The sequence below is a fragment of the Botryllus schlosseri genome, chromosome 1, assembly GCF_051294905.1.
Source record: "Botryllus schlosseri isolate E-star chromosome 1, Bs_hap1, whole genome shotgun sequence".
Lineage (NCBI taxonomy): Eukaryota > Metazoa > Chordata > Ascidiacea > Stolidobranchia > Styelidae > Botryllus > Botryllus schlosseri.
In genome coordinates, this window is record NC_137236.1 from 4,542,334 (window position 1) to 4,556,653 (window position 14,320).

At 38.4% G+C, this 14,320-nt stretch overlaps 3 protein-coding genes across 4 annotated transcripts in view; 1 reads left to right on the forward strand and 2 right to left on the reverse strand.

Moving 5' to 3' along the window:
* Window positions 1–14,320, reverse strand: part of LOC145443231 (serine/threonine-protein kinase PLK1-like) — a 430,606-nt gene that overhangs the window by 259,756 nt on the left and 156,530 nt on the right. The gene's annotated exons all lie outside the window — the stretch shown is intronic.
* The window catches only part of LOC145436146 (serine/threonine-protein kinase PLK1-like), a 992,061-nt gene that overhangs the window by 197,682 nt on the left and 780,059 nt on the right, over window positions 1–14,320 (reverse strand). The gene's annotated exons all lie outside the window — the stretch shown is intronic.
* LOC145445855 (serine/threonine-protein kinase PLK1-like) lies at window positions 8,619–14,002 on the forward strand. Its single transcript, XM_080324041.1, has 4 exons — window positions 8,619–9,441; window positions 11,746–11,869; window positions 12,176–12,386; window positions 13,830–14,002. Exons 1-3 carry the CDS (start codon window positions 9,262–9,264, stop codon window positions 12,178–12,180), a joined length of 309 nt encoding a protein of 102 aa, XP_080180167.1. The 5' UTR covers window positions 8,619–9,261; the 3' UTR covers window positions 12,181–12,386; window positions 13,830–14,002.

Genomic DNA, 14,320 nt, shown 5'->3' on the forward strand with positions numbered 1-14,320 from the left:
TTGTTCAGGCGAAACTACTGCATTAGGACAGCCAGTTCCAACTAAAAATGAAAATAAGTGATACAGTCTTAAAATTACATGGAAATACACCTAATTTGCATACGTTAGGTCAAAATTTGGTCACAATTCAGTTTTGTTAGGTCGAAAAAAGTCGAAATTTCTATTTTTAGATCAATATTTTCTTTTTTTTTTTGGTCAACATTTTCTTTTTTTAGGTCAATGAAAAATCTCCCTAATAATTAGGTATGTCAATTGAACTATCCTGAGCTACAGACATTACAGACACTGCTGGCGAGAGCTCGATTATAGCTGCAGGCTGTACGGAAAATCACTTTTGGTAGGTGGTTTCACTTCTGGCCGAGTAGACCAGATATTTATGGTTTGATTAGTGACGGTTACTTCTCCAAGAACTCAGAAGCTGTAGAGCAAAACCAGTGTCACTTCTTAGCCAACATGATTGGATAAGGAATGATATTACCCGTAAAACTTGTGATGAATAATTGCACTGGCAACATAGCACTAATCTTTTGTGGCAATCCGGCACTATGGAGGCGCGTAATGGCTCAAAATCGTCATTAACTGTTCATTTGATTTTATGCAAATTGCGAGCTACATAGAATGCCCTTTTGGAAGAAGTGTGCAGGGCACTATGAAATATTGCGCCATAGTAGTGTTGCAATGGTTTTTCGCTGTCTGTATATTGCGTCACCTTAACCATTTGGTTCTCAACTGCCAATTTCCAGACCTGTGCCAGTCGGCTGAACAAATATATATTTGATGTATTCGTAATCGCAAAATGTAAGAGGTGGGAATCTTGTTCATTAATTACAGAACTAGAACACCGCCTTCTTTTTTTTAATCATCATCACAGCGTTGCAATTCATGCACCGATCTGTTTGAAATCACCCAGAAACACGTTTATTAGGAAAAAACATCACTCAATATTCAGACATGCTTGGAACGCGATGTTTGATTACGGCTTAGTGTCGGAATTAGCTCCGTACATACTATTACTTGAAAAAATGGCTGAAATGTTGATTTCAGATTGCAATGCTGTTGCTAGTCGAAATCGACCGAAATTTGGTTTCTAACGTTGTTAGGCAACCTGACAATTTCATCACTATGCGAGTAAAGTTTTAATATATGTTATTTCCGGAACGGCCTTACTGTAAAAGTCGTCACAAGGGGATTATTCAACCACCAATCAATGTCTCATTGTTATTGGAGCGAATAAAATCCAGTAGATGAGATTTTGAGTCCGTCGGTAGTTTTGTCAACTTTTAAAGATCATACAGACAGCTCATTATTTTTAGAAACAACGTGTTTCCGAACTTCATCCTTTACATCTGAAAATAGCCCTTCTATGCCTTGCGAAATTGTGTTTTTACTGGTAAGTTGAGCAACGTTGTAACTTAATCAATCAATCCTTTTTCCACCAGCTTGTCCTTGTCACCAGCTAGTGTGACCTGCGATACCAACCGCTCATTTCAAAATTTTGATGCGTGCTTTTACTCAGCCTATATCGTTTTTTTCTTAAATTAGCTTAACATAAACGATGTGATTCGACCGTAAGTAGTCACAGAATACGGTAGTAGACTGACCACATGCCCCAATTTTTGGTTCAAATTTACCTCAAATATCGTGCAACCGTAATCTACCATGACACAAATATCGACTGTAAGCTAGTAATAAAGATCATCAAAAATAACATCATACTATTGATGTGCAGATTGGGAGGACTTTATGTTGTGAATCCTGTAGCTGCATTTCTTGGAACGTGCTAGAAAATCCACACCGTCGATTTGACATGAACTAATGCCAAAAATCAATTTCCACTATGATAGCTGGTGGCGGATGTAATAATTGACTGTAGCGCTTCACAAGATAATTTTTTGGTATGATATATATGGCAGCAATATTGAGAAACAGAACACACAAGGTCCAGCCTATTCATTTTTATCTAGCAGCTCATCTTGAAGTTGATATGGAATAGCGGTTATTTATGTCACAGATGAAAAGGGATTTTTGCAAATAGATTAATTTGAAAACCCTTACAACACATCTCTAAACAGCAATATCTTTGTATCAGTGAGTAGACGAATGGTTTCTAAAATGCGTTTCTCTAGTAGAATATTCCATCCAAGACCGTCATTATGTTTATGTCAGTCCTGAAGTTTGAACAGTTATGAAGCGAAACTACCTCGTGATTTCTCTAATTGAGAAATACAAATTTGGTTTTCAACCATTTTGCAAATTTGGAGGATTTGCGGACCCCCTGAAAATGCTTGCTGGACCCTCGATTCATAATCTCTGTATTTGATTAATCTATACTGCTACTACGACAACGTAAGCTGTGATCATTTCATTTGTGGTCAATAGGTCGATGTATTTGTGATGTAGCAATAGAGCAGTGGTTCCCAAAATTCCAGGAGGTACACGAGTGGATTCTGTTTTATTTTCGTTCGAAGGGAGTTAGTAGTACAGGTGTGCTTGATTTTGAGTTTTTTGAAGATTCGTGGTAAGGTCTTTTTCTTGGGTGGTCAATCCCAGCAATGACGGCTTATTGGGAAGAGAACTACTCGTCAAGCATTGGGATTCTTACCTAACCAAATTACGTTTTAGTATATTCGACCACACGAATTCCGAATCGATCCACTACAGAAATCACATATTGCGCCTTAGTATGGGCAGTTTATTTTCTGTTTTGCTGCAATCGGCAGCTCAACACGGTGAAAACATTTTTGACGGTCTTTGCCGCACGTAACTTATGTAGGTGGTACGCGAGCACTGCATAAAATCTCAAAATGGTACGTGGGTAGAAAAAAGTTGGGGACCACTGCAATAGAGGATCGGTGAAACCTACAATCGGTGAATGACTGGTCGTTCTCACAAGTGGCACCAGCGTATCGCGACCGAGCCGAACTTACCCATGGTACATCGTTTATTTGATAACTTGAAATTGACTCGTAAATTTTACCTGAGTCACGAGTCAAACCGACAAGATAGCGTAATGGTGAAGCATCCTGGTTTTTGATCGGTAGGTCGTGGGTTCGATCCCTGGCCGGGTCAGACCATAGACCAGATTAGTATCACTTCTATCCATGACTTCCCTGCTTGGCGCTCATGCATTGCTGGGATAGCATGGATGGGGTGATGCAAAACTAGAATGCCGGAAAAGGCTATATCTGCACCTTCCTTGTCCAGCGGCATATGCACATTGTCTACATGTATATCACGAGTTGGTGTATATGCCACAAAAACATCAAAGACAAACATGAACTATATCCATTCCTTTCCAATCCACATTTCTGAAGCGCCGAGTCAAGTCAAGTCATACGAAAAAGTTGACTAGAGTCTGACTCGAGTCAAGTCATGACTCGAGTCGTCCAAACGCTGATTAGAGCGCAGAAATATTTCGGAAATTAGATTGGAATTATAGTACCGGTTGGTTGCTCTAATTAGTGTAATTAGATAACTATAATTATCTAGTTGTCCATGTGCAGTTAAGGGATAGGATATCGTAGGACTGGGTTTAGTTTTGTACTTGTGGTGGCGTAAAATTAAGGTCGGGTTAAAGGTCATGGATGCTTTCACAAAACACTAAACCTAAACCACTCATGAATGCCATAAATGTTGACGTAGTCACTTCGAACCGTGATTAATGATGGTCATGTGTCATGCATTTGTTATTGGCGTGTTTCAAACTGTGTTCAATTTAAAGTGATACGTAATTTTCAGAGATGAATTGTCATAAACCTGAATTTTTATTTTATGTCTATGGTTGGCTATGAATTGGTTGCAATTCACCGTTAAATATTCAGTTGTAAATTAATTATGCACTGAGTTCACTGACTATCATGATTGCTGATCGTCCAGTAATGTGTATCAAGACTAGCTTATAACATACCATAGGCCAGGGGTCACTAACCTTTTTGCAACCAAAGGCTACTTTTGGGTACTGATTGAAGCGACGGGCTACCATTTACTCCCACCGTTTACCCTTGTCAGACGGAATTTCCGATTTGATATTCATAGCATTGGGCACGTATCGCATAGCGTTAAGACTTCTAAGAGATTCTTTTAACTCGAAACATCTTATTTCAACTTGCTAGCCACAAAGACTTTTTAAGAAATCACGAACTACTTCACACCGTGTCTATATAAGTTATTATATAACAACTGTAAGCTTAGATTTTAAAATAAATCACGTCATACGTTAGACTGCACAGTGGACATCGTGTTATCTGTTTCTAAACCAGTCAGTGAGAGGCCTGGCATTGAATGCTATCAACTAGTGCGCTGTACTCTGGTATGCAACTTACACTGCAACTCTGATTGAGTGTTGCAGATGTGCAATGTGCATTAGTGAGGCGTGTTCTGTGATTGTTTTTTGATCAATGTCGTGTCCGCAAAGGCTAATACACAACGATAAGTTGAACCAAACACGCTTGCAACCTTCCTCGCTGCTGCGCAAGTGCGCATTCACCGCTGTACTTTTCCGTGCCAATAAGGCCTGTGAGGTGGAGGTGATTTTGCAGTGGTTGAATTTCAATCCCGGACTGTTCAGCATCCAGACATGACAGATTTCATTATACCTGACAGCAACATCGATTGCAGAAAGTTAGAAACATGGTACTATAAACTGCGTTGAGTGTAAGAGAGGCAACCTGTGTCAAAAGATGCAATACGTAATGGGCATACTGCATCTGCTCTTACGTCACCGCTATCTGCTACTAGCTACTGGATAGTAATGTTGCTTACTACTTTGGCATTGTCCGGGACGTCGGGCTACCATATCTGAGCCCCCCACCATTTCAAGAAGACCGTGGATGGCATGCCGTCATATCGCATGTATGGACAGTAGCCTACGCCGTATTCTACGTCTTCGATATCTTGTTATTCTATTTCATGTTGGACGTTGGTATATTACTAATTTTAATTTGGGATATTTTATATCATCATTATAAGTGTCTATATATATGTATTGTCATTTCTAAGTCACATGTTATAGTTTGATTTAAACAAGAATATAGCTAGATCACTCAATTTATATATTTAAAAGCTCACTGGTGATAATCTGACGAATATTGGCAAATGCTGCTATTCGATCTATTTTTAGAGCAGGCTCGCGGGCCACTCATCTGGTCCTCGCGGGCTACGTGGTGCCCGCGGGCACCAGGTTGGTGACCACTGCCACAGGCGTTGTGGTGCTTCTGACAGGAAAGACTAGCTACAAACTAGCAGGAATATTTCTCTTTTCAACCTATATAAAAGTAAATGTAGCACTGTTAATGTGAACTTTATTACTGAGGAAACTAATTCAAGGCATATTCATTGAAGCTGCTCAATGTTCATGGTCACAGGTACATCTTTTGATGGTTATTGGAGAATTTCTGTAATTCATTTGTAAATATGCACCAAAGTGCGCTATTGTCAGTCAGCTTTGTGTTTTTTTCTGATGTATGAATGGTTTGTTACTAAAATGATCGAAACTTGATATAACAATAGTTCTCTTGATGATATCCGACTACATTAAACAATATGAATACATCACTATGTAATATATTTATTTTTACACTCTCATTAATGATGTCATTTCCATGCCATTGATATTTTTGTATGTTGTACTCTATCCTGGTATGGTGATTGCTCTGTGTACAGTCTTACAATAATCTTTGTTTGATATAGTTCTACACTTTCATGCATTACAGATGTGGTCATACTATTATTGAACTAAGTTTATTTGCTTAAATGCTGAAAATCTTACGGTCTTTTCTCTATTGTCATAAAGAAAAGCATTCAGTGGATCCAGTATCATCTACGATTTGGAAGAACGCCGATTCCATATATATGGGAAAGCATTTACTGGGAATAGTAACCTCAAACATCATATGGACATGCATGCTGGCATCAAAAATTTTGAATTTGATGTATGTGGTAAAGCATTCACTCATGAGGGTAACCTCAAGCGTCATATGGATATGCATGCTGGTATCAAAAATCATGTTTGTGATATATATGGGAAAGAATACACTAGGAAGGGTCACCTCAAGCATCATATGGATAAGCATGCTGGAATCAAAAATCATACATGTGCTATATGTGGTAAAGCATTCACTGAGAATTGCACCCTCAAGGTTCATATGGATATGCATGCTGGCATCAAAAATCATGTTTGTGATATATGTGGGAAAGAATACACTAGGAAGGGTCACCTCAAGCATCATATGGATATGCATGCTGGCATCAAAAATCATGTTTGTGATATATGTGGGAAAGAATTCACTAGGAAGGGTCACCTCAAGCTTCATATGGATAAGCATGCTGGAATCAAAAATCATACATGTGCTATATGTGGTAAAGCATTCACTGAGATTTGCACCCTCAAGGTTCATATGGATATGCATGCTGGCATCAAAAATCATGTTTGTGATATATGTGGGAAAGCATTCACAATGAGGTGTAACCTCAAGCATCATATGGATAAGCATGCTGGGATCAAAAATCATACATGTGCTATATGTGGTAAAGCATTCACTCAAAAGGGTCACCTCAAGCGTCATATGGATATGCATGCTGGCGTAAAAACTCATGTTTGTGATATATGTGGGAAAGAATTCACTAGGAAGGGTCACCTTAAGCTTCATATGGATCAGCATGCTGGAATCAAAAATCATGCATGTGCTATATGTGGTAAAGCATTCACTCAGAATGGTACCCTCAAGCATCATATGGATAAGCATGCTGGAATCAAAAATCATGCATGTGCTATATGTGGTAAAGCATTCACTGAAAAGGGTACCCTCAATTTGCATATGGATAAACACACTGGAATCAAAAATCATACATGTGCTATATGTGGTAACGCATTCACTCAGAATGGTACCCTCAAGCTTCATATGGATATGCATGCTGGCATCAAAAATCATATATGTGCTATATGTGGTAAAGCATTCACTCAGAAGGGTACCCTCAAGCATCACATGGCTATGCATGCTGGCATCAAAAATCATGTTTGAGGATTGTCATGTATGTGCGAAAGCATATACTGTGAGGGGTCGCCTCAAGGAACATATGGATATGCATGCTGACATCAAAAAGTATAAATTAGACATGTGTTGAAAAGCATTTATTATGAAGGGCAACCTCAAGCATCATAGGGCTACACATGCTGGCACCAAAATTCAAAACTGTGATATACCGTAATTTCCCATGTATAATACGCCCCTGCGTGGCTTGCGACGCGATAGTTCATACCAGCAACGATATCATGCACACAATCCCTATCACAGATGCGATTGAACAGGCCAACGATCAGACCTATATCGTGCGCACAAGGCCTGTTGGGGTTGCGTCTATTTCGGCCAGCAATTATATCTTGCTCTCTGGTCCTGTGGGAGATGCGATTGATCAGGCCTGTCGTTGACGCTATGAAGTACTACGATCTTCAGCGCTCGTGTGCAGCACCGCTTCTCGTTAATTGGCAGCGCGCAACACTTCCGATACGAGTTACTGGGCACGGTGGCTGAATGTGATGCGGGATTGACAGCAAACATGTAGAAAGGTGTGATTTCAAGTTTTATTTCGGGAAAGATTTTTTCAAAACTTCTACCAATGCGTAATGTGCATTATACATGGAAGATTACGGTATGTGGAAAAGCATTTACTACGAAGATTAACTGCAAGCGTCATACAGTTCTGCATGCTGATAATCAAAAATCATGAACGTGAAACTTTCTGAAATGGCCAACATCAACTATGATATGGATTAACATGTTTTGTTCAAAAGTCACGCAAGGTCTCGATCAAGTGAAAAAAGGTCGGAAGTATTCGAAATGACATCCAGTACCAGTATTCTTTCAATGAAAAACTCAATTTTACCTAGAACCTGATCAATCACCAATTTGCTCATGTAAGAAGGCATACTTGGTAACTTATCGAAATTCAAAGAGTTGCAAATTCATATAGATGCCGAATTACGTATATTTCACGTCTGGAGCTGGTTATGATCGAGTAACTGCTAGCAGTGCCAGTGATAAGTGATTGCCCTGAAGAGTAAACGTACTACTACATCTCTATTGGCTTTCATACTGTATGAGCTCACATATTTTACATGTACATTTTATGATACTCATGCAGCCTATTGCATTAACACTGGTCAATATGAAAGAGACCCATATCGTTATGCATTTTTGTGTATTGATGTACATTTGTTAACAAGCGTTATACATTTCTTGAATATCGTTAAGATCGGTTTTGTTTGTGTGATGATCTTGCAGCCATTGCTAGCTAGTAATTGCTTAGTTTATCCTGTATAGTGGTAGTTCTGTCAGTCTGGTTCTTCAGTAAGTTTTTACTGATGTAAATGTGGAAAGACAATCTGATTCCGATAAAATATAATGAATGAGTAGCTTCGGAATCAAATCCATTGAGTTATGTTTTCGTTAGTCACTGATTTTCAAATGTCGTTCGATCTGATTTAGTTGTGCTGTTTAAGCATCCAGTAGTTTGTGGAAGTCTGGTGCCAGCATGTTAATGTACGATATTTCATTTTGCAGATTGATTTTGATTTGATTTCACGATTATGTTTAAAAAAAGTATAGCCTACCTTGCGACGAAAGAGATCTCCGAACTGATGTGTGATGACTCTCTGGGAACTATACACGCAAGGTCCATTTCTTGACAAAAGCTGATTTGCCAAATGCTTTAAACTCACTGGAGTCAAAAGAAAACAAGCTTTCGCTTGATAAAATGTGGCAAAGGGGAGACGTCTTTATCGACACTTTGGAATCTGCGTGAATGTTTATATTTGTCACATGCTCTAATACCATTTTGTAAATACTCTTGTGAAAACAAATACGGTCAAGAACTTGGAGGTTGCCATTTCTACATGCCTTTTATAACTAGAGCTAACCGGATTTCGGGTTTTTGAGCCGATACCAATGAAACTGATACCAAGCACCTTTACTGATAGCCTCAATATTCCCCAAGATTTGGCCACATTTTCAAAAAATCACAGCTTCACAGTCATTGTTATACCTGGACATAAAAAAAACTAGAAACGCTGTATATGGACACTTGGAAAATATAAGGAATCTATCAATATTTCCAGTGTAGCAGTCGCATTGTTTTCTATGAGCAAGTTGTGGCCACGCAGAAATTATCGATATTTGTTGCCTCTCATGGCCGATGCCGGTATATCTTTCAATGCGTGACATCGATACGATGTTATTGGCAAACGTATCACGGGCCAGGCAGTAAATGCGATCAATAATTTGGTCTTCATTTCAGGCACTTCTTGTGAATAAGCATCATAAAGACAAAATGTGTCAAGAGACCAGTCTCCATCGCGGTTTGAGTCACAAACAAGTCGTTCGATTTTATGGATTTTTCAAAGACAGGATTTTTTTCTATATCGTTCTGGAGTTGTGCAAAAGAAGGGTAAAGGTATTTCTTTGATACAACTGTGATACCGTGGCAATTGTATCAGCTCTGTCACGCTCATCACCAACAGACTTTGCCAACCAGATAATTCTTGATGTCTTAATAGACTAATTATAGACGAATGGCGATAATTAAATTCAACCCAATTTGTGAAATGTTCATTTGCCCGCAGTTTAATTCTAGTCTGCTGTCTGTGAAAATATTACTGGAGGATTGTACCGAGAAAAACGAGCAAAACTTGGTGTATGTACAGACATTTGCTATTCTTGTGCTTATAAGAATAAACTCAGATATGATATGCACTGTACTAGATTTTGCTGCATCTTCTGCTGCATTTCAATTTAGTTACGAAAGAAACCATATCATTTTAATGCTAATCTACGTTGGAAAATATGACATTTTTTCAATTACACAGCTTTGATCACTGGGTCTGGGCACAGTCATTCTAGTCGAGTAGCGAGACAAACATTTTTTTAGTACTGAAATGACACGATCCTTGCTACAAGAGGATAAAGGATTAACAATAAACTGAACCGAACTGAACAGAGGTAATTTACTAACACATTATCAATGATCAGGCTGGCGTGACGACAAAATGAGTATATGACCAGATATATTGTTGACGCCATTTTAATATTTGATCAATGAGGATTTTATAAAACCTCACCTAATTCCATGAAGTGAAAACCCGATAAGACCTTCGTGATTCGGTTATATACCGTGTGAAATATAGATAAGGGAAAATACATGCTACAATATTTTGTTCGTAATCTCTCATGGCTATAATATATACGCCAGTGTTGGCATGACTCGAGTCATGACTTGACTCGAGTCAGACTCGAGTCACCTTTTTCGTATGACTTGACTTGACTCGAGTCACTTTGCAAAAATGACTTGACTTGACTTGACTCGGCGCTTCGGAAATGTGGATTGACTCGTGACTCGGAGCAAAATTCACGAGTCAATTTCAAGTCATTAAGTGAACGGTGTCGATCAAATCACCCTATCCTATGTATGTTCGGGTTGTCCGCGATACGTCGGTGTAATTTGTGAGAGCAATCGGTCATTCACTGATTGTACGTTTCACTGATCCTCCATTGTTACATCACAAATAAATTGACCGCTAACGAAACGATCACTGCTTACACGTTGTAGTGTAGTAGCACTAGTATCGATGTTTCTTAGACGGCTCAGTGCTTACATTGCGCAGTGCTCACCTTTACCAACACTCTTATATGATTTAAATCGAACGAATATAGTTTATGCCCTTATATTCTCACGGATGTGTAGATGGGTAGTGCCTATTGTAGCACATCAATTTGTTCAACTTATCAAGGCTTCATATTCGATCCTCTATATTGACTAATAAAATCAGACTGTAGCATGTAGTGTAGATATACGGTTACTCACGTATTTTATTAGCAGTTCTACGTGTGTGTGAGCGACGCAACACCTTTTTGCATGTATATTTAACTTTATATTCGGTATTTGATTCAAAATAAATGGCCAATCAATTTGTCCATCACCCAGTTAGCAAAATGTAATGACTTTGCGTAATCACTCATACTTCGAAAACTCAATTTGACTTGAATCGTGACTTGACTCGTGACTTGACTTGACTTGACTCGACTTGACTCGAGTCACCTCCAAAATTCGAGTGACTTGACTTGACTCGAGTCACCTTTGAAAATCGATTGACTTGACTTGACTCGAGTCAAAATGTGCAATGACTCGAGATGACTCGTGACTTGAAGGTAGTGACTTGATCCCAACACTGATATACGCGTGTAATACCACGTAGAAACATTGAATTCAATTTCATGATTCTGGGATACTGTTACGCCGTCGTACGTTGATTCAATAAATTTGCAAGTCCTGTAGACAGAAACAAAATATTCGTCCATGTGATCTTCGAATACGTGTGCACTAGACAGGCTTCGTGGTACGTCAGCCAACGAACCCTGCGGCGTGTGACGCCGTTCCGTCGAAGGAAAGATACACGCAACGACTCAAAAGTAGCCTAACCTTCATAGAGTCAGATTACACACAAAACAACAACAACAAACATTCGCTCTGCGTTAAAAGTAATACTTGATTCAGAACCGCGCCCGGCCTTACATAGGCCTATTACACGTCTACTATCAGAAACCAGTATTAAATAAACTATCTAATTTGAATGGTTCACAACTCTGCAAAATTTGTTGTCAATACAGCTTGAGAATCACCGATGTAGAATTGTCCAACAAATAATATTGTTATTCTCATTCTAGGAATCCAATTATCTTTGATATTTGTTTTCAGTTGCAGATGGAGTTTTACAAAAGGAGGCGCACCATCATGGATTCAGAGTCTCGTTATGACATGCAACAGATTGTGCTTGATGTCATTCATCGTCACGACTGCAAGACCATTCAGAGATATCGAGGTAACAAATACCTGACTATGATAATTTGGACGTTGTTTACGGGAAATTTTGTATTGCTACTCAGTAATTGCCTAGTTTTTTCTGTATTGTGGTAGGTCTGTCGGTCTTATTCTTCAGTAATTTCGTTGTTTATGTGAAAAGCCAATCTGATTCTGATAAAATGTATTTATTCATTTGTGTTTCAGTCAATTCTAGATTTTTAAAGGTCATTAGTTCGAAATCTAATTGTTCATTTTGCAACTCGAGTAGTTTGTTTTTATGTGTGTCTGATGCCAGTGTGCTAATGTGCAATATTTTATTTTGCAGATTAATTTGGATTTGATTTCAAGGTAATATATAAAAAAGTAGATTTCGGTACTAAAGAGATCCATGAAGTCTTGTATGAAGAGTGAAGACAGACTCTACTGAGAAACGATACACGGGAGGTCGATTTCTTGGCATAGGAGGATTTGCAAACTACTTTGAAATCACGGAAGTCGGAACAAAACAAGCTTATGCTTTAAAAATTGTACCAATGGTGAGCCAAGTTTATGGACAGATTCGAATCCACGTGACTGATTATATTTGTCGCATTCATTAATGGCATTATTGTGAATAATCAACAAATATTGTCAAGAACTTGTAAATTGTCATTCTTACATACTTATTATAACTAGAGCCCGACTGATATCAGACTTTCAAGCCAATACCGATAAAACCGATACCCATTATCCTTGATTATCCATGATCGGTGGATCATCCCAGAATTATCATCGAAAAACTTGAATAACTCCGCTGCTACAGTTTGGAATTGAGTCAAATTTGTTTTGCATCGTTATTGAAGACAGCGCAACAATTTCATGGGGTTGGAAGAAAAATTTGAAATTTGGGCAAATTCAAAATTTTCAAACTGTACGAAATCTGCGAATATTGGTTGGAATGAATTGAAATTTGGCATGCGCCGTTTTTGAAGGCAACCTCACGATTTAATCACGTAGCCAGCAAGATTCAGGAAAAAGGAATATTTTTGAACAGCCCTACCCTTCACCCGTACCCTCGATATTCTTCTAGCTTGGGCACATTTCCAAAATAGAACGGCTTCACAGTCATTTCTATGCGTGGACATGAAATAAACTAGAAATGATGCATCCGGGCACTTGTAAGCTATAGAAAATATATTAATATTCCCAGTGTAGCAGTCGCAGATGATAGTTCTCTTAGTCCCTACTACCAATCTGTGACGTCATGGATATTACCGATATCTTTTCCCTCGTGGCTGATACCGTTATTTCTCTCAAAGTCTGTACGATATTATTGGCGAACTTATACTGGGCCGCGCTTTGATTACAGGCATCAATTTCGTGTGAATTTGAGCTTCAGCTACTACTCTAGAATGAGCATCTAAATGACAAAATGTGTTGAGAGATCAGTCTCCATAGCGGTGTGAATCACAAGCACATCATTTAATTTCACGGATAAGACAAAGATTTTGTCCAGATTGTAATGTAATTTGGAATAAAAATTGTAGCTATAATTCTAATTGTAGTCTAGTTTGGAAATACCGAGAATAAAACCATTATCACTAGGGCTGGGAACAATGATCTCAGTACCGTACCGTAATCAAATCTGGATCAATATATTGTTTGTGGTCCCATAGAAGGCACATATGTGAAATTTCAACCTCATTTATACTGCTTTGATGTCATAATGAGTGATACTCGAATACTCGACTCGAAGCCTAATACCGTATTCTGAATGGAATCACTCAGGTATTCAATTTTTCCCTGCATATGACAACTCTGATATCAAAGTGGCAGCCTGAAATGAACTTTCTGATTTGGAAGGTTCACGGGGTCTACAAAATTGTTGTTGAATTTTACCAGTCGGCTAGCTCCAGAAGGTTTTGAACCACTGATTTATATGTTCCGGCAAATAATATTGTCAATCTATCAATCCGATTACATTTGAATTATGTTGTCAGTCGCTGATGGAAATTTACAAAAAACGACGCGTCATCACAGAACCAGAGACTCGTTATTACAAGCAACATATTCTGCTTGGAGTTGTTCATCTTCACGATTGCAAGATCATTCACACGGATATTAAGGTAATATTGCTTGCAGTGGTGACAGAATTGTAGAAACTACTGAATTTTTCAATATTCATAATTGGAACTAGAACTACTCCCTTTTCAAAGCTTGCAGCTACAACTAGAACTAGAATTACTTTTAAATCACTCACTTTTTAAAAATAGCATCTACAACTATAACTAGAATTACTCGCTTTTGAATTACTCATTTTAAAAACCAGCAACTCTACAACTCGGACTAGAATCATTCACTTTTCGGAACTCGCAACTACAACTCGAACTAGAATTACTCATTTTTGGAAACTAGTAACTACAACTAGAACTAGAATAACTCCCTTTTCAAAACCAGCAACTGGAACTAGAATTACTCACTTTAGAATTGC

Bases quoted from the DNA above. Each gene is read 5' to 3' on its own strand.
- LOC145445855 (XM_080324041.1), top strand. From the start codon at position 9,262: ATGCGATCAATAATTTGGTCTTCATTTCAGGCACTTCTTGTGAATAAG. The intron at 9,442-11,745 runs GTAAAGGTATTT...ATTTGTTTTCAG, and splicing joins TGGAGTTGTGCAAAAGAAGG to TTGCAGATGGAGTTTTACAA.